Raw genomic sequence first — 19,988 nt, 5'->3', positions numbered from 1 at the left:
ATATTCGATAGCTGCAGCTTTAATACAGTGTATCACAAAAGTGAGTACACCCCTCACATTTCTGCAGATATTTAAGTATATCTTTTCATGGGACAACACTGAAAAAAATGACACTTTGACACAATGAAACGTAGTCTGTGTGCAGCTTATATAATAAAAGTTAATTTATTTTCCCCTCAAAATAACTCAAAATATAGCCATTAATATCTAAACCTTTGGCAACAAAAGTGAGGGATGTTAGGGATGTACGTTTTTCCCATGCGGTGTACTCACTTTTGTTGCCAGGATTTTAGATATTAATGGCTATATTTTGAGTTGTTTTGAGGGGAAAATAAATTAACTCTATTATATAAGCTGCACACAGACTACTTTTCATTGTGTCAAAGTGTAATTTTGTCAGTGTTGTCCCATGAAAAGATATACTTAAATTAGGGCTGTCAAATGATTAAAATTTTTAATCGAGTTAATTACAGCTTAAAAATTAATTCATCGTAATTAATCGCAATTAATCGCAATTCAAACCATCTATAAAATATGCCATATTTTTCTGTAAATTATTGTTGGAATGGAAAGATAAGACACAAGATGGATATATACATTCAACATACGGTACATAAGGACTGTATTTGTTTATTATAACAATAAATCATCTAGATGGCATTAACATTAACATTCTGTTAAAGCGATCCATGGATAGAAAGACTTGTAGTTCTTAAAAGAAAAATGTTAGTACAAGTTATAGAAATTTCATATTAAAACCCCTCTTAATGTTTTCGTTTTAATAAAATTTGTAAAATTTTCAATCAAAAAATAAACTAGTAGCCCGCCATTGTTGATGTCAATAATTACTGACACAATACTCATGGGTGCTGAAGCCTATAAAATCAGTCGCACCCAAGCGCCAGCAGAGGGTGGCTAAAGTCCATAAAACACAATTAATAAGTGAGCGTTTCACTGTACCGTCATTTAAATCTGTCTGAGTGGGGCACCTGCATTAATTGCGTCAAATATTTTAACGTGATTAATTTAAAAAATTAATTAACGCCCATTAACGCGATAATTTTGACAGCCCTAACTTAAATATCTGCAGAAATGCGAGGGTGCACTCACTTTTCTGATACACTGTACATCATAAAAAACTTTAAGACCACATATGAAAATTCAATACTTTGTCAAGAGTTTTTAAGGTATTATTTCCAAATTCATAAATTCAATGCTTTTAAGATTTTTTAAGACCCCGCGGGAACCCTGCTTGTACCTATTAAGGGTGTTACATTGAATCATATCATTAAATCTGTTTCGATACATCGATTTGTTAGGCACAATCTAATCAAAATCGTTCAAAACAGTATCTTAGCTTAATAGAAATTGTTATGTACACCTCTAGTATTGATTTTTTTTTTTTAAACAATATTAAATTGAAACACATTGCATTGTGGAACCATCTTTTGGTAGGAATGTTAGCAGTATGGTGGGGAACATTGCATTTTTCGGCGATTTCTTTGGGGGGGGCATGAAAAGTGTGCTGAAACATGAATGAACATGAACTGCAAAGGTTGTGTTTATTGTTTGTTTATTGTGGATCCCCATTAGCTTCCACTGCAGTGGTTGTGGTATCCTTTCCAGTTATAAATCACAACAAAATGCGACATTACAATAAAAGAAACAACATTAAGCATCTTTTCTGACAAATGGCAGTAAATGCATAAGTTAGCAAAAGAACAGGTACATAACACTAAAGACTCCATAAGAAATGGAGGGAAAAAAATTAACAGCAATAAAAGCAACAAATTAGGGCTGTCAAACGATTAAAATTTTTAATCGTGTTAATTACAGCTTAAAAATTAATTAATCGTAATTAATCGCAATTAATCGCAATTCAAACCATCTATAAAATATGCCATATTTTTCTGTAAATTATATATAAATTCTGTAAAATAATTTGTTGGAATGGAAAGATAAGACACAAGATGGATATATACAGTCAACATACGGTACATAAGGACTGTAGTGGGCATTTCACTCTACTGTCATTTAAATCTGTCTATGCTGTCCTCACTCCGAAGCGTCTACTTTTTCCAAAGCTAGACAGCTAGTGAACGACGCCTTTATAATCAGACTTCTTCCTTTTTCATCTGATTTATTAAAATGGCCTCAAACCACTGTCCTCTTTAGACTGTAGTGAAACTACAAAAAAAAGTACACAAGCATTGCATTAGCAACAACTTTAGCTTAGCACGCTATACAGGTTCACTAAACATAAACAAAAAGCGTCTCATACAAAAAATATAACATTTCACTTACTAACATAATATGTTAGTAAGTGAAATGTTATATATAAGTTCACACAATAGCTGTGCGAGTTTCATTTTTGGACTTAGTTCTCTACATTCTATTCACCTTTGTAACTCATGTTTCACGCAAAATAGCACCACTAACATCCTTCTCGCTGAAAAATACAATGCTCTTTGCCTCACTGCCAACCTTTAAACTTCCAACCACTCCCACAATGGAACTCATGACATTCTCTGGTCAGTGAGTTACATTTCAAGTATTGTTATAGTATTCTTTGAGGTAAGTTGAAAAGTTGAAGTTGAAAAGTGTTGTTTGTATGACCTGCGTATGCTTTGCAGTTTTTTGCATCTGCTCCTGAACGGTACTTACGACTATGTGCGCCACAAGATCCTGTACGTTTTCCTGGATCATTTCCCTGAAGGCGGTCGGCAGGATGGCTGGATAGCAGATGACTACCTTCGCACCTTCCTGACGCGCAATGGTATGTCACGGGTAGAGGGCGGCCGGCCGGACGACGTCTTCGTCATTAATGACGCCGATGAGATTCCAGCCCATGAGGGCCTCCTCTTCCTCAAACTCTTTGATGGCTGGACAGAGCCCTTCGCCATTCACATGCGCAGGGTAAGTGTGTCTTTGATGTTGGTGGGGCAATCAAACCTGCTGTTCTGTCAAATTTTTCACCCTTATAATATTTTGCTCCCGAAGCTTTTGTGGCTGTGAATACATACTCTTATTCATTCAGTTGGACTCTCAATATTATCCGAAGGTTCAGGGGCCCTGGAAGTCACTCGCAGCAGGGGGTGCTGAGGATCTTTTTTAGTTTTTCCCCATCCAAAAACAGCCGTTTCGGGCCAAATTTGTCACGCTAGCGCATTTTCGCCATTTAAGGCGTGCACAATGGCAGTACACACGCATGCTGGATCATTTAAGCACTACTACTACTACTAGGCTACTACAAAGACAGCGTTCTATTTCACCTGGAGTGTGTGTTGGAATTTTTGTATTATACCCCTTTCCCACTGGCCAAAAAACCCGTGTCAACCCACTAACAATCGGCTTTTGGTGGCAGTGGGAAAGGTGCAGCGACCCGCCTCGCCCCGTGTCAATCCACCCACCAAGCGACCCGTGTTAAAATCACCTCGGCTCTGATCGTCATGCAGTGTAAAAGCAAATCCCCGGGTCAACAGTCAACACCCTAATCTACGTGGTGACGTAGGCTCTTACGTGATGCGTCATAACAACGTCGCCTCCCATTTAACACGCCCCAAAACCGTAGTTACGTCGATGCTCATAACAAAGCTAGTAGAAGAAGAAGAATTCACGTCGCCTACGTTGCCTCAGCACAAGCAGTGTTGATCCTTTGCTGCATTTCGATCATTTTGAGGGCAGTAAAAAGCATGAAAACGGAGAACACAAACGGAAAGGAAGCTTCCATGTTGCTCTGAATTGTTTACTTCCTTGATCTGAATGAATTGTCGATGCGCATTTTAGCTGGGTGACGTCACGTAACCTTACGCATGGCTGAGGAGGGGTGGGGGGTTAGACGGGTGAAATAAAAAAAGACACGGCTTTTTTTTGTCAATAGGAAAGGTGCCAAATGCCGATTGCTAGTGGGTTGCATCGGCTTGGAAAAAACACGCGTTGACCCACTAGTTTCAGTGGGAAAGGGGCATTAGAAATAAAAGCAACCGTGTAGTATGTTTGTGTGGACCTTAACAGTTCAAAAAACGTTCTCGTCAAAACTAGAAAAGCTCTTTACAAGACTATCACAATCTCTACTACGCAGTAAAAATAAGACGCGCTGTTTTCTTGTGCAACAAGTAGAATCAGTCGAGAGCCAGGCGAGTGGGCCGAGTTCTAACGGCAACGAGGCCGAGCAAAGTCGCTCCCAGCCCGATTAAAAGGCGAATGGCAGAGGGGGTGTGGAAGTCGTGGAAAGAAATGTGACCAAAAAAAGGAATACCTTGAAGTCTGTTTTAAATATTTTATTTTGTGGATCAAATATTGTTGTCAAGTCTAATAAAACCAGCATTTGACCACTTTGGCCTCCCTGGTAACTGGCACTAGCCAGAGGGAACTCTCCAACAGGTATTCCTATAAATATTTAATTGCAGGATGAACTCTGTGAGAACCCTGCTGTGCTTAGCTGGGCCACTCTATCTCATTCTCTGAGAAATTTTTCATTCACATTGCTTTTATCAATACTATGATTTACACCTAGCAAAACGGTGACAATCATCGATAATATACTGTATATTTAGGTGTGGTCAGAGCCATGTACTCTAGAAAGAGAGTTGCGACACTCCCGTAGGGATCCATTATATGATTTTACTTTCGGGTACTTCGAGTAATGGCGTTTCCAATAGTTCCAAACATCGCTTTGACGACCATAAATGTTGCAATTACCGCGGTCATTTCCATCGAAAACCATTACAGTGCTGCTTTTGCTTCGAACTATTCAGGCCAACGTGAACCACGTGACCACCCGATGCGAGATCGGAGAGTGTCAAAACTCTGTTTCTACATGGCTATCAGTGTTGTTAATCTTCCTTTAAAAAAGTAATTAATTACAGTTACAAATTACTTCTCCCAAAAAGTAATTGAGGTAGTAACTCCATTACCTGAATGTAAGAGTAATTAGTTATTTTGGCAAAGTAACTGGTTTTATTTTTCATGTTTTTTTTCCATTCAAAAAAAATAAAAAATAGGTCACACTATGTGAAGTTCAAAGGGTTTTTGGGACAGTCGCCCTAGCTCAATTCTTTACCCTAAACTTAACTAGACACAGGGGTATTGTGGATATTGCGATAACCAAATAGTAACCTTTGCTATGTTTGGAAGTCATTTAATGTTGTGAATCAACCGTTAAAGTTGTTAAAATTGCTCTCGTTATTGCATTAGTTTCCTTCTGTCTACTTTCGACATGTGAAAGTTTTAAAACTGTTTCATCATTTAAAGATAGATTCATGTCAAGATTTTGCCGATTGAGTATTTTAGATAAACGTTACTTAGGTTCACTAGGAAGGTTCTCTACAACAGAGCCTTTCTGAGAAGTCTACTGCTTTAAGATGGTGGCTGTTTACCAACGCCGGCAAGTCTGTCATTTCGCATCTAGTTCATATTCATGTGATATCTGGCGTAGCATCATGTGGGCGTAGTTTGTCGGCTACAGTCAGACATTATTGGAGCCACCTAGCCTAGCATCGCGTTTGCAACGGTGTCACAACTCCCTCTATCCCACTCCCGCTCTTCCCTCTCCATGTCTCACAGACTGTGTGACTCCAGCTCCACTGTTGTTTTGGATGGAGAAAGTGTAAAACGGAAGTCGCGAGCAGAAATGCACAAGTACCTCAGAAAATTGTCTATAGGTTCGCCTCGCCACTTTAAATTATCCTTGTGTTTATAGCAGTGTTATTGCAAAACACTATTAAATAGTAGATCCTTGCGTGTAGCATGTATAACAATCAGAAACAAATAGGTTCAACATTCTACGTAAATGTGGGTGGGCGTGGTTCTTTGTATTGACCATACATGGTTTAATTGGGTGTGGAGAGATTGGGATTCCCAAGTGCTTTTCTGAGTAGGACTGTGTCCGACTGCTGTATAGAGTGCGTATGCACGGATTGATAGCTGCATCACGTCGTACATCAGATTTTGTGCTTGCTAAAACCTTTAGTGAGATTCTTACCCACTCTTTGATAAGTAAGGCTCCTGATATTTAAAAGTCCCATATTCATGGTTCTGACATGATATTGATAAGTGGATTGCAGAGATTCATTTTTCTTAGATTTGTGGAGATGGTGATGACAGGACTTGGCATGGCAGAGGAGTTTTTCAGGAAAGATTTTTAAAGAGTCTTGTTCAAACTTGAATACATTTTTAGGAAAAACAGTCATTCATTATTTTCTTCACATTCCAAAATCATGGTTATTATTATTTGAAAGAAAATCACCCTTATTTTTTGTATAATAAACATTTCTTGATGTCTTGACTTTTTCGTTTAAAAGGTCAACCATGTGTGTTTTTGCGCAGTCTCTGTACGGCTTCTTCTGGAAGCAGCTTGGCTCCCTGGAGGTGGTATCGGGCTGCACGATGGGCATGCTGCGTGCCGTCTACGATGGCGACGGCATCAAGCTGCGACGACGCGAGTACTACACCATGGCGGGCTTCCGCAAGTACGAGAATGACACGGGCCACATCCTGGTGCAGTGGTCATTGGGCAGCCCTTTTCACTTCGCCGGTTGGCACTGCTCCTGGTGCTTCTCACCTGAGGGCATCCTCTATAAGCTGGTGTCGGCCCAGAACGGTGATTTCCCGCGCTGGGGCGACTACGAGGACAAACGCGACCTGGGTTACATCCGCCAGCTGATCCGAACCGGCGGCTGGTTTGACGGCTCGCTGCAGGAGTACCCGCCTGTGGACCCCAAGGAGATCATGTACGCCCCCAAGTACATGCTGGACCACTACCCACGATACCGCTACCTCCTGGAAAACCCCTACGCCGGACAGCGTTGAGACAAGCGCTAAGATCGTCGTACAGACTGGATGCAACCACTGGATTTACGCGAGTGCTCATTTCCTGCCGCGACCTATCACCGCAGCCCTTTTTCTGGGTGTGTATGACGTATTTAAGTTGTCTTCTTGTCACCTTTGGAGATTTCCCACACACACCCTGCTGAATGAAGACACTGACACACACTCAACCCACGTGCACCTTTCTGTGTGTGAGCGTGCAGGTAGAGAGATAGATGTGTGAACTTGTGTGTTTGTGCCAATACAACGGTATTGGGTGTGTGCTTGTGATTCAAAGGGAAGTTTTGCTGTGATTTTGTCTTTCCATATGTAAATTATGTGTCAGGGTGTCCAATCAGTCAAAGTCTTGAGTGTGTGGGCCTGCGTCTTATAGGGAGTTCTACAGTGATTCCGTTGCTTTATTTCCTCCATCTGAATTGCAGGTGTGAGCATGTGCAGTTGGTTAGACTCTTGTCTCCTTGGAAACAAAAAGTATATAACAGGAAGATGAGTGGGCAGTTTTGTGCGTGTGTGTGTGCATGCTTGTATTTGTTTGGTTCAAGTCAGGTCACGGCTCCTTAAAGCTACGTTAGTCACTCAAGTTCAAGTTGTATATCTTGTTAGTCACAGGACAAAATGCACAAAGATGGACACACGAAACACACTGAATGACATAATACTGAAAAACACATAGACAGTCAATATCACACACTGTCGGATGTACACAAAGATATAAGCACAGATACACTTTGTGGCAAAACCCCCATGGCAAGGATAGAATAATGGTTAATCGGACAGAAGGCAGGACAGCACGACAGAGCTAGAAATTAACTGCTTCCTGATTGCCCGGGCCAGCTAATAATATCTCACAGGCAAAGTAATAAAACATTAGACGTTAACATAATTAGTGATTTATTGTACGAAATACAGTGTTTGAGCTGTCCACTCGCAGCATCGCCAATGGCAACTTGAAAGTTGTCCAGATTAAAAGTCCTACCCAACGGAGCATGCCAGTTCTACCGAGTAGTTTCGATTTTCCTCCGCTTTGTAAAATGCTTAAAGTGGACGCCGAGTAAGGAAGCGGTGATGACCATACATGGAAGGATCAGGGGCAAAGAGCATATCTCGCAAAGTCAGTAGCTGCGGAAGACAAGTTCCAATGCCGAGACGATTAGTGCAGAATTAAAGCAATTACCGCAACATAGATGTCAATGGTCAATGTGTATTGCAATTTGCAATAGTTCTTGTTCATCAGTTGAGCTACTAATCCTAGCCCCTGGAAGACCAACAGCAGCATCAATGGGTCGGTCCAAAGTCGTAGCTAGTCAATCGGGAGCTCAAGGGAAGAAGTTACGGGGCCCTCCACATCCACGTGAACTCTGATACTGGTAAAAACATCATTATGCTACATGTTTACAAGGCTTGAAGTTCAATCCACCACTCAAATGTGCTACTGTGATGGAATACTTTTTTATTAGAATTCCTAAGTAAAATCAGCATACCGTAATTTTCGGACTATAAGCCGCTACTTTTTTTCCTCATCTTGTTTCCTGCATCTTATAATGACACTAACACCATTTATGTCCAGCTGGGATCTTTACATCCATTCAAAAGTGAGATAATTTGCCGGATGACACAAAATGACATCTGTCATAAGTATTCATTCATGCTCATGGCAGTGTCATGTAGTCCTGTCGCGATAACAAATTTTAGTGTGCGATAATCTATCTCATAAATTATTGTGGTATGCGATATTATTGCACTCCCCCCCATTTTTTTAAAAACCAATTTACAATAACACAGTCAGAATATAGTATATATTAGTAGATCAAGTACACCCATTTAGAAGCGATAAATATTTACTCTTAAATTCAAAAATACTTTTTAAGAAATCACAACTAAAAACAAAAGACCATGTCTCTTAAGTATAAGACAACAATATTAATACCGCGCAGAAACACAGAATAAATGTGTTTTTCAAGAAAAAAAATATACAATTGCAGTTAATAACTTAAGCATATCGGCAAATGAAAACTTTTCCTCTCAGAGCTTCTGCAATGGTGTTCCATAGGGAGGCAACGATACAGTTAAGTCACGGTTCGGTACGATTTTTGATACAGGGGACATGATTTTCCATTTGATACAATACATTTAATGTTGTGAAAAAATATATTTTTTTTGTTTCGTTTTTTTTTTTTTTGCTAACGAGCAAAAATTAAATTGCCATCATACAAACATGCATTTTAGTGCATAATATTTATGTGCTTCTTACTGATCTGAAAAAAAAATTGTATAAAAGTACTGAGAACAATCTTTACTGTTTGTAAAGTGAGGTGGGGCACACTATTGATTGCTACAGCTCTCTTAGCAGCTAGGTTTACTACATGAGCAAGACATCCTATTTGTGGTCCAAATCCATCTGTGTCACGTACTGAATTAACAATATTTGCAACATTATCTATAGTCACTGGTATGGGTTGATTTGGCCTTCTTAACTTCCATTCAGTCATGACAGTTTAGAATTCATCAATGTAGTATATGGACAACTTGTCCCATAATCACTCTGGGTTCACGTGGCCAATGGCATGGGACGTAGCACATCTAGTTCATGATATCTAGTGTGTGCGCGCATTAAAAAAGTCGCTGAAGTCACGTCTGCTCATTACTACACAACACCAGCATATAACAATCGACTTTCATAAACAGGACGAGTTTGAAGCACAGCGCTCTTAATCTGACACTCAATATTCATTCAGCTGTTCATTGTCAAAGCGAGGTTGTTCGTAGCTGCCAAGTCGGTAACAATGTTTTGGCGGACTTCGTTGTAAATATCCGGCGTTGTGCCGCAAAATAGCCGCCCCGCGTGAAATGTCACTCCTGACGGGAGCGCCCACACGTCAACAACACCGGTGCGCCGCTAGTTTTTGCCGGACCTGGGACGAAGATGCATTTTGCGCAGTTGGTAACAAGGAATCCGAACTTTAAACGGCATGTCTGCCGCACGCACGCGCGCACGCACGTGAACGCGAGGCGATAAATAGAAGGGGAAAAATTACTGCCTTCATTTTTATTTATCGTGCGATAAATGGAATTATTGCATATTGCAACAGGCTTAGTGTCACGTCATAATTATGATGGTCTTATGACAGGCTTATTACACCACTGTCAAATAAAGTGTTAATAAGTACCATAACTAACAATTAAAGAAACAACTAGAACAGTAAATAAAGAAATAAATTCGTGCAGATCATAAATGTTATGTTGTTATTTACATCTGTAGCGCTGCAATGCATGCTAGGAGCCATGTTGGACCACAACAGAGTTGACAGCAGGTGGCAGTAGAGGTTGACTGTCTCCCCCAAAGCAGCAGTGATGGCCAAATGACGTTTCTTGAAGCAATGAAGCTTGGCAGACAATGGTTCAAAGCTTCGTGGTGGTTCATTTGGTCTTATAACAGTCTTATGATGCTGCTGTAAAATATAGTGTTAGCGATTCATATCTTTTGGTATAAATATCGCATAATACAGTGAGGACAGCCTCGGCTTATAGTCCAGTGCGGCCTATCTATGAACAAATGCCGTTTTCGTGTCAAATTTGGTAGGTGGCGGCTTATAGTCAGGTGCGGTTTATAGTCCGAAAATTATGGTAGTTATTCTTTATATTCATCATAACATTTAGGCCTGGCCTACAGAAATATCTGCTTCTTACGTGGGCTGTATCCAGTTTTGTGTCGGTCATACTGTTGAATAATTTATTTCTTTGTTTAGAAAATAATTCCCCACTTCCCTGCCCCAGAAAAATAACACTAAATCAGATTCCAAATATTTGTTTGTATAAAAATAAAGGCAATTAGAATATTTTTCCTAATTGTTTAGCCCTCATTCCGATTGATGACTAGGTAGTTTAAATTGTTTATTTACATTTTGATTTATATTTATTTTACATATATGTACAGAGAGAGAGAAATCCTTTCATTTTATTTTTCTAAAAATGATTTTCGGGTGAGATGCTGCAAGAGGGCAAACTGCCACGGACAAGTAAAAAAAAAAATAAAAAAAAAAGAATATATTTTTTTAATTTACTGCCTGAAAAAATTCATTTAGAGCGCTGACAGAAATGTGATTAGTTAACCACGATAATGATAGATAACAGGAGGTATGTGTTGAGTTACTATGACAACAGGTAAAAGGAGAGGTTAGTTATCATGGTGACTGAAAGTGTGCTTACCATTGCAACCCAAAACTTTTGTCTGTATTCAGCCGTAATTGTTGGGAAAGTATGACATTGATGAGATAATGAGCAACACAGTTTCAGTGGAAATGCAGTCACAGCCATAAATCAGACCTCCAAAGCTTTGGGCGTTAACAAAATGACCCTCATGGCCTCGTACGGCCTCATCTCCTTGAGTTTTCAGCAGGCTGACATTGTGATGTCATTATGTCGGTATTTAACTTGGGAAGGAAGTATGACAGCTAATTCTGAGAAAATGTTCCCATCAAAGAACTGAGTCAGTCGATTAATTTGAATTATGGGAATTTTATTTATCTTAATTTAATTTAACGTGTAGATTTTATCAATTAAAATAATAAATTCAATTTTTTAAATTGTAAATTTAGCATCCCAGTTTTAAATGTAAGATTAACCCCATTCTTGCCAAATGTATCACGTTTGATACACTTAGAATTTCATGATTTTCAGACTAATTCAGAATTTTGAAATATCTTTCCTCAAAAAAAAAACAAAAAAAATGGATGCAAGTCAACTCATGCATCTGCAAGTTCCATGAGAAAAAAAAACAGGATTTAGCAAGGGTTATAAATATTAGAGCATTTACTACACATATTTTTTTTTCTTTTTTACAAATTTGAAAAAAAGGTTTCATTAAGACCTTATTTTCCAAATTGTGTGATTCTTTGACAATTGCTTCATTTTGCAGGCATTAAAGGGTTAAAATGATTTTTTTTTTTTTTTTTTTAAATATCTAAAATTTGCCTTAGTAGCACTTTTTAGTCAGATAAAAAATACATTTTGATAAAATATTAAAGCAAAATATTAAATCTAAAAATTCAATGGTTTCATATTAATTACAAAATAGCTCACAGTAACTAAATCTGTAATGTTTATTTAATTAACAAGTGAAATTAAAGTATACTGTTGCGATCATGAACTTTTATTTTCTCAATTCAAAATCAAGTAGAATTAAATCGTTCATCCACCTGAAATCTAATATGTATTTTTTAATTACTACTCTGTTAAAAGTAAATGAAAGGTTTTATTTATGTATTCATCAAAATTTTAAATAATTTAAATCACATTCATATCCACTAATTAACACCACATTAAGTTAGCTTAAATACATTAGAAAACTTGCTTGGAAAAAAAAAACATTAGCCTTGCAGCATAGTTTCCAAAATCATTCTTAATCTACTTTCACTGCAGCAAAAACCTCTGATGAGAATGAATTGAGGCAACTTGGCTCTTGTTTTTATTTTTTTTATATTTTTTATTTGTGAAAGGTTATGTAGAGAGTTTTAAATCCTTTGTGGGTGTGGCTAAGATCTCTAGCTTGATTTTTTTTTTTTTTTTTTTTTTTCCGGCTGACAAACAGGAAATCGATGAGACGCTCAAAGTGGAAATGGGGTTGCAAGAATCAAGTGATGCTAATGGAGCGCAAATGTTGCGCAAACATCAAAATCAATTGGTCCTTGCTCTCAATCACTCTTTGCCTTTTTTAAAAAGCTCCACATGGTCAACCATTTCACATTTTCATCCAGTCACCACTGTTTTCATTTTGTAAAGACTTACAGTTAAATTAGTTAGTAAAAGTGCAAGACAAGGTTTTGATCAAATGCATCTCAGTGGAAATAATCACTTTACCAATTCGAAATAAAAACCGAATTTCATTTGTATGATGTGTAATAGAAAACATCAATAGTAGCCCATATCTCCAGTAAGTAGGCAAAATAGCTGTTGTCAGAATTTTTTTAAATAACAGCACTACTTTAGCCAATCAAATACAAGTACAGTGGTACCTCTACATACGAATTTAATTTGTTCCAGGACCTGCTTTCTAAGTCAAAATGGGACAGGATTTTCCCATAACAATACATTATAATACATATATTACATTAATTTGTTCCACACCCCAAAACCCTTTGCTAAATACCTGGTCTGATTACAAATCAATTACACATAGCAGAACAAGTAAATTATAAATACAAATCACAATACGAACGATAATAGTAATAGTGTAACAAATCGGGTTCTGATTTGGCGGTTGTGTTTTGCATGCTGAACCATGTGGCTGACTCGAGAGTGAGATAGGTGCGGAAGAGAGAAGTTTTTATTTTCTCTTTTAATGTTGTTGGTGTCGGCTACGGCGGACAGTAGTGTTGCACAAATTCTGAAATAAATGATTAAAAACCTGACGAAGCTGGCAACTTCCCTGCTGATGTCATGATAATAATAATTGTCAACTTATAAAGACTGGCGAATGGAAGTTGGAGGAGGACTTTCGAGATCGTAGACATATACCAAGCCAGTTCATTGACATGCACACCATGCTCATATTTTTCAATCATTTCTATCTTAATTTCAATAGTAACTGTCACCTTTTTTCATTTTTTTTCTCCACGTGCACTAACATTCTTGAACTCATGTTGATTTCTTTTGCAAGAAAATCAGCTGTGCTGCCGTATTGTGGGAAAAGAATGAAATTGCGACATTGTCGTAAATTGTCATATTTCGAGCATGTTGTCATATTTTGAGACAAATAACGAGTCAAATTTTACGTTGGATGTCGAAAGGATCGAATGTCGAGGTACCAGTTTTTCAGATTGTCCTGTCATAACGTATTGGCTACCCACTGTAGTATGTGTGTCTATTGGAGACAGATTGAACAGGTACAGAAATGATAACAAAGGTGCCTATTTTCTTGCCAATTTTTTAACTGTTTCGAATATATCAGTGTTTAAGTGCTATATGCACACACACAATGGCTGTGCTCACAAGTGGTGTCATTTTGTTTAAACATTATTTTCTCCGTTATCGCAATTTTAAAAATTGGCGATGTGCATATTTGAATTCTTTAAGAAACCATATTTCACATGAAGGTCATTTATGCCGGACTTTTCTTTTTCTTTAAATTTTTCATTCTTTCATTGTAGGAATGGCAATCGATTTTTTTCGGCAGTTTTATTGCTCCTTCTGCTGTGTCGTGAAAAAGCATTGAATTGTTCCATCCGTCACTTTATATACTTCAAAGGCAGATATAAAAATATAACAAATTTTGTCAAAAATAGGAATTTTTGGACCATATCAATGAGATCGGATACAGTGATCCCCCGCAGTGTATTGATCCCTCTGTTAATTTCCCCAAAGTTTTGAACATAGATGACCATCAAGCACATTTTTCTCAAACTAATTTATTTGAGAATCTACATCAATATTCTTACCCATGTATGACCATTATAAAATGTTGCTACAGCCGTGGTGTAAAAAGTGATTCTTAAAGGGAACATCGAACTTAAAGACTTGTAGGCTCTAATAAGCCACAACTGTTCTCTTTTACTATAAAATGTTGCCATTGATTTAAAAATCTGTAATATTTAGTACACGTTTTGACCTACGGAGGGCACTGTGTTTTTATACCTACAATGGACACTCGGGATGATGACGTAGATTCTCACTGTCACTCGACGAATATTACCGGGTTACTGCAATTCCTTCTATACGGCGAGATGTCAAAGCTGAAAGGGCTTTGTAGTACTTTGGGTGTCAAATTTGCCTCTTGTAGATGTTTTGCCGGTGTAGCACATTTTAGCAGAACACCGTTTTCTTTCCCCCTACTCTAATCTCATCCCATCTTACCTGTTCACTTTGCTTTTGCTGCTCGTTTTGTGAAATATAATCAGTGCTGTCATGCTCATTAATGTTCCTCTCGGTTTCAAATTGAAAGGGTTGAAAACATGACATGTTTATGTCATGAGAGGCATCTCTGGAAGCCCAGCAGCGTGACCATGTGACGTAAACAACACTGACGTCCTACTAGTTAAACTAATTTTACAAATTGTATAAAACCAAAAACATCAAGAGGGGTTTCAATATCAAATTATTTTAACTCATAATGATGTTTATCTTTTAAGAAGTACAAGTCTTTTATCCGTGGATCCCTTGAAGATGATTGTCTAGTTTAACAATCTAAATCATGCGGTCTCGTGGAAAAAGCTGTTAGTACATCCCCCTCACAGTTCTGAGATTGTTGGTCCCGGCTATGAGCTCCCTGTGTGATGTTTGAACCGGCATGATAGGCTGGTTAAACACTCCCAAATTGTCCGTAGGTGTGTGTGCGCAAATGATTGTCTGTCTCCATGTCTGGCTGGCAACCATTTGAGAGTGTACCCGTCCTCCTGCCCGTTGTTAGCTGGGATAGACTCCAGCAACCCCGCAACCCTCGTGAGGATAAGCAGTTCAGAAGATAAATGAATGAATAATCTAAAGCAAAAACCAGGGAAGTACTTCTTTTCATTCTTCTTCTTTGGACAAATTTAATTTCAGTCATTACACAATAGTGTGCTGCAATCTAGTGGCGGACAGCGGAATCACATCCAAAATAAATGTGAGGCAAAACAAAGTGTACAAAGAAAATTGCTATAGAGCGTGAAAGTGGGGGGAGGAGGTTACTGGAATAGGTTGTGTGTCTGTGTGCATGTTTGTGTGCCTGTAAATGACCATTCTCTCTATCCTTACGGTCACCTTTTAAAGACACAATCATATTTTTACCACAAAATAAGGCGGCGTGGGGTCGGTCTCCATGGCGACCAGCCAGGTGAAGTTGGGAGAAAAGGCCAGGGAGCAGAGGGCTTTGCATGGGAGGAAATTCCACACAATCATGTATATTTTTTGTCGTTGTTGCACTTTCTGTCTTGTTTTGAGATTTGATGAAATGTTCCCTTAAGATGAAAAAGACTGCGTGCGTGTTTGTGTGTTTTCTATTTAAATTTTGGCAGCTTGATATTTAATATCTTTTGAGGCGTCGCATGTGTTTCTTGCGTGCGTCTCAGCCTACTGTTAGGATCGACGTCCACTCACACATTTTACATCCTCCAAGGACATTAAGTTGGTTTAACCAATCACTGAGGCTTTTTTGTGATTGTTTTTTGTGTTAAGTATGACATTTCCTGTGTCTCTACCTGAGATTGGTCATCACTGAGTGCTTGTGTTTTGTGTTGTTTTCTGAAGCATTTTAACAGTATGAATGCACCTTACTGATGTGTTGTCATTGTGTAACACAAGTCATTATAAATATTAGGTTTCTAACAGGGTTGTTGTTAATGTTTTTGCTTAATTTTTGTTAAAAAAAAATGTTTGAAATGTGTCCTTCTCCATCATTTTTGTGTTAAGTAAAATGTGTTCAAGCCAAAGTGTGGTAGCATTGACACAACACACACCTATTAGCCCCTTTCACACTGTAATGCACACCCATAAATTTACAGCTTCTGCGATGGAAGTCTTCCTGGCATCCGTTAACAAACCATTTCACACGGATTTAACCTTTTGAGGTAGTACAGTATCAGCCAAATCGCAATCAGTTCGGCGGTGTGAAAATCCGATGGGTTGATTTTTGCAAGAGTTAGTTTGAAAGGGGCTACTGTTTGTTGATGTCCAATGAAAAGATCCAAATAATGACAGCTTTATGTTGAAAGCACATGCAAAAACAAGTGTGAACAGTATTTTATTTTGACAAGAGTAGAACACGTGAACCCCTCTGTCCCTGCACTGATTGTACAAACTTACATAGTTTTATTTTTTTAGATATTTTTTGTCCCGTTGATTTTGGAGGAGTGTGTGCATGTGTGTGCGTGCGGTCCAGTGGCTTGGTGTTCCAAGAGGAGAACTCGGTGGAGGCAGTCGACCACCACTCCACACCCCCAACCAAAAAATAAGAGGCATGGGGGTAAAACAAAACAATTTTTTCTTAAAAAAAAAAAAAAAAAAACATGGACTTTTGGTGATGGGTCAAAAAAAAAACGTCAAGAAAATCAAGCATTTGGGAATGAACTTAACTCATGTGTTTAGTCACATGACTGGATGTATGCTAACCATCAACAACAAATAAAGCTCTATGGCAATGATATAATAAATTTTAAAATGTTCACAATGCTCTTTTTTTTTTTTTTAATTTGTGATGAGGCGTGAAAGTTTTAGTGACATTGCAAGACTATTCATCGTATTTTTACCTTGTGCTTTCCTTGGTTGCCTTTTTAGAGAAGTTTTGCATGATAAAACTCAAAATTAAAAAAAAAACATTTGAATTTTATTCTCAAAGTTCAGAGGTTTTATTTTGATTAAAATAAAAATGCCACCAGAAAATGTACAAATGCATTTAAAATTTAGGTTAAAACGCATTTTTATGAAGAACTAAGAGGGGACCTCCAAAATCTTACATTGGTAAGTATGTTATTGTTTTCACATGGATTATTGCAGCATCCAGCAACAAGAATGAGAATGAAAGATTTTGAAGCAATGTCACTTTGACGTAATTTACGCTCGTGGCCACTAGGTTATGCTGTTTTATCAAATATAATTATAGCACCAGGACAGGACACCTATGAGGAAAACGTGGAAGAGAAAATGGCTTTTTCTTTTCACCTTTTCAGGGACAGTGGTCAGGCTGCATCAAGGATTAACAAAAAATGGGACTAATAGTAGCTTAACTCATTCACCGCCAGCCCAGGTCAGTTTGTCGTAGTAGTAAAAGAGCGAAATTGATATTGCAAACACCTACTAGTCCTTCTCAAAAAATTAGCATATTGTGATGAAGTTCATTATTTTCTGTAATGTACTGATAAACATTAGACTTTCACATATTTAAGATTTATTACACACAACTGAAGTAGTTCAAGACTTTTATTGTTAATTATATTGATGATTTTGGCAAAAAAAAAAAAAAAAGTCAAGAAAAAACAAAAATCCCTATCTCAAAAAATTAGCATATTTCATCCAACCAATACAAAAAAAGTCAACCTTCAATTAATTATATCTGCTATGCACTCAATACTTGGTCGGGAATCCTTTTGCAGAAATGACTGCTTCAGTGCAGCTTGGCATATAGGCAATCAGCCTGTGGCACTTTTGAGGTGTTATGGAGGCCCAGGATGCTTCGATAGCGGCCTTAAGCTCATCCACAGTGTTGGGTCTGCTGTCTCTCAACTTCCTCTTCACAATATCCCACAGATTCTCTATGGGGTTCAGGTCAGGAGAGTTGGCAGTGCAATTGAGCACAGTAATGCCATGGTCACTAAACCATTTACCAGTGGTTTTGGCACTGTTAGCAGGTGCAAGGTCATGCTGAAAAATGAAATCTTCATCTCCATAAATCTTTTCAACAGATGGAAGCATGAAGTGCTCCAAAATGTCCTGATCGCTAGCTGCATTGACCCTGCCCTTGATAAAACCAACACCAGCAGGGACATGGCACCCCAGACCATCATTGACTGTGGGTACGTGACACTGGACTTCATGTTTTTTGGCATTTCCTTTTCCCCAGTCTTCCTCCAAACTCTGGCACCTTGATTTCCGAATGACATGCTAAATTTGTTTTCATCTGAAAAAAGTACTTAGGACCACTGAGCAACAGTCCAGTGCTGCTTCTCTGTAGCCCAGGTCAGGCGCTTGTGTCGCTGTTTCAGGTTCAAAAGTGGCTTGACCTGGGGAATGCGGCACCTGTAGCCCATTTCCAGCACACGCTTGTGCATGCTGGCTCTGGATGTTTCTACTCCAGACTCAGTCTACTGTTTCTGCAGGTCCCCTGAAGGTCTGGAATCGGCCCTTCTCCACAATCTTTCTCAGGGTGCGATCACCTCTTCTGGTTGTACAGCGTTTCCTGCCACACTTTCCTTCCCACAGACTTCCCACTGAAGTGCCTTGATACAGCACTCTGGGAACAGCCTATTCCCCTAGAAATTTCTTTCTGTGTCTTAGCCTCTTGCTTCAGGGTGTCAATGATGGCCTTTTGGACAGCAGTCAGGTCGGCAGTCTTGTCCATGATTGCGGTTTTGAGTAATGAACCAGGCTGAGTTTTTAAAAGCCTCAAGAACCTTTCGCGGGGTTTTGAGTTAATTCTAGATTCAGATAATTAGGTTAGTAGCTTCTTTAGAGTCCCTTTTTATGCTATGCTAATTTTTTGTGATCGGGATTTTTGTTTTTTCTTGACTTTTTTGCCAAAATCATCAATGTTAAAACAATAAAAGGCTTGAACTACTTCAGTTGTGTGTAATGAATCTAAAATATATGAAAGTCTAATGTTTATCAGTACATTACAGAAAATAATGAACTTTATCACAATATGCTAATATTTTGATAAGGACCAGTATTGACAGCAATGGATGTCTAATCCATTTCAACTGATAGGTGCTGAAACGATTATCATATTGTGCTTTTTTTTTTTTTTTTTTTTTTTTAATTATTATTAACATTTTATTTAAGGTAAATTATGAATTTATAATTAAGTATTCTGGAAGATTTCTTTTTCCAAAAAAAAGATCAGATTAAGTCAGTGTTGCTTTTGGCAGCCCTTTTAATTTTTGTCTTAGTCTTTCGGACGAAAATACTTATTAGTCTTATAGTAATATTTTAGTCATTTCAAATTGTGTTCATCTTCGTCTAGTTTTAGTCATTGAAAACTGATTGAAAACTAATTTCGTCTAGTTTAAGTCGACAACAAAACGTTTTCGTCTGTAAACTTAATAAGTTTTACTCCATGAATAAATAAAGGTTTCCAACAATTTTCAATGACCATATATTGATTTCCAAAAAAGAGGACACTCAGCCCGGCCTCGAGATACTTGAATTTTACTCGAAGTTCACTCAAAGATACCTATATCACTTTAATACAGTGCCCTCCATAATTATTGGCACCCCTGAAAAAGATGTGTTTTTTAGCTTCTAATATTTTTTATTCAAATAATATGGGACCTTAATGGAAAAAAAAAAGAAAAAAATCCAACCTTCAATACAAGTGCATTCATTCAGTGGGGAAAAAATCCCACATAAAGAAAAAATTACTTGACATCAAATAATGTCAAATAACACACAAAAATACACACGGTCCCAGGCTTCATCTGGGACCGTGTGCTTTGGTGAGATGAGACCAAGATTGAGCTTTTTGGCAACAAACACTA

At 38.1% G+C, this 19,988-nt stretch overlaps 1 protein-coding gene across 2 annotated transcripts in view; it reads left to right on the top strand.

Annotated features, from left to right (window-relative positions):
- mgat3b (beta-1,4-mannosyl-glycoprotein 4-beta-N-acetylglucosaminyltransferase b) overlaps positions 1-18,895 on the top strand; it is a 65,760-nt gene extending 46,865 nt beyond the window's left edge. For both annotated transcript variants that reach the window (XM_057842421.1, XM_057842422.1), the window contains 2 exons: positions 2,634-2,916; positions 6,328-18,895. In XM_057842421.1, coding sequence (XP_057698404.1) covers positions 2,634-2,916; positions 6,328-6,810 — 766 coding nt within the window. In that variant the 3' untranslated portion in view covers positions 6,811-18,895. The remainder of the gene's footprint in view (positions 1-2,633; positions 2,917-6,327) is intronic.
- Positions 18,896-19,988: the final 1,093 nt, after the last annotated feature.

Source organism: Corythoichthys intestinalis, chromosome 8, assembly GCF_030265065.1.
Source record: "Corythoichthys intestinalis isolate RoL2023-P3 chromosome 8, ASM3026506v1, whole genome shotgun sequence".
Classification (NCBI taxonomy): Eukaryota; Metazoa; Chordata; class Actinopteri; order Syngnathiformes; family Syngnathidae; genus Corythoichthys; species Corythoichthys intestinalis.
The sequence above is the reverse complement of the archived record's forward strand: the minus strand, read 5'-3'. Positions and strand labels throughout refer to the sequence as shown.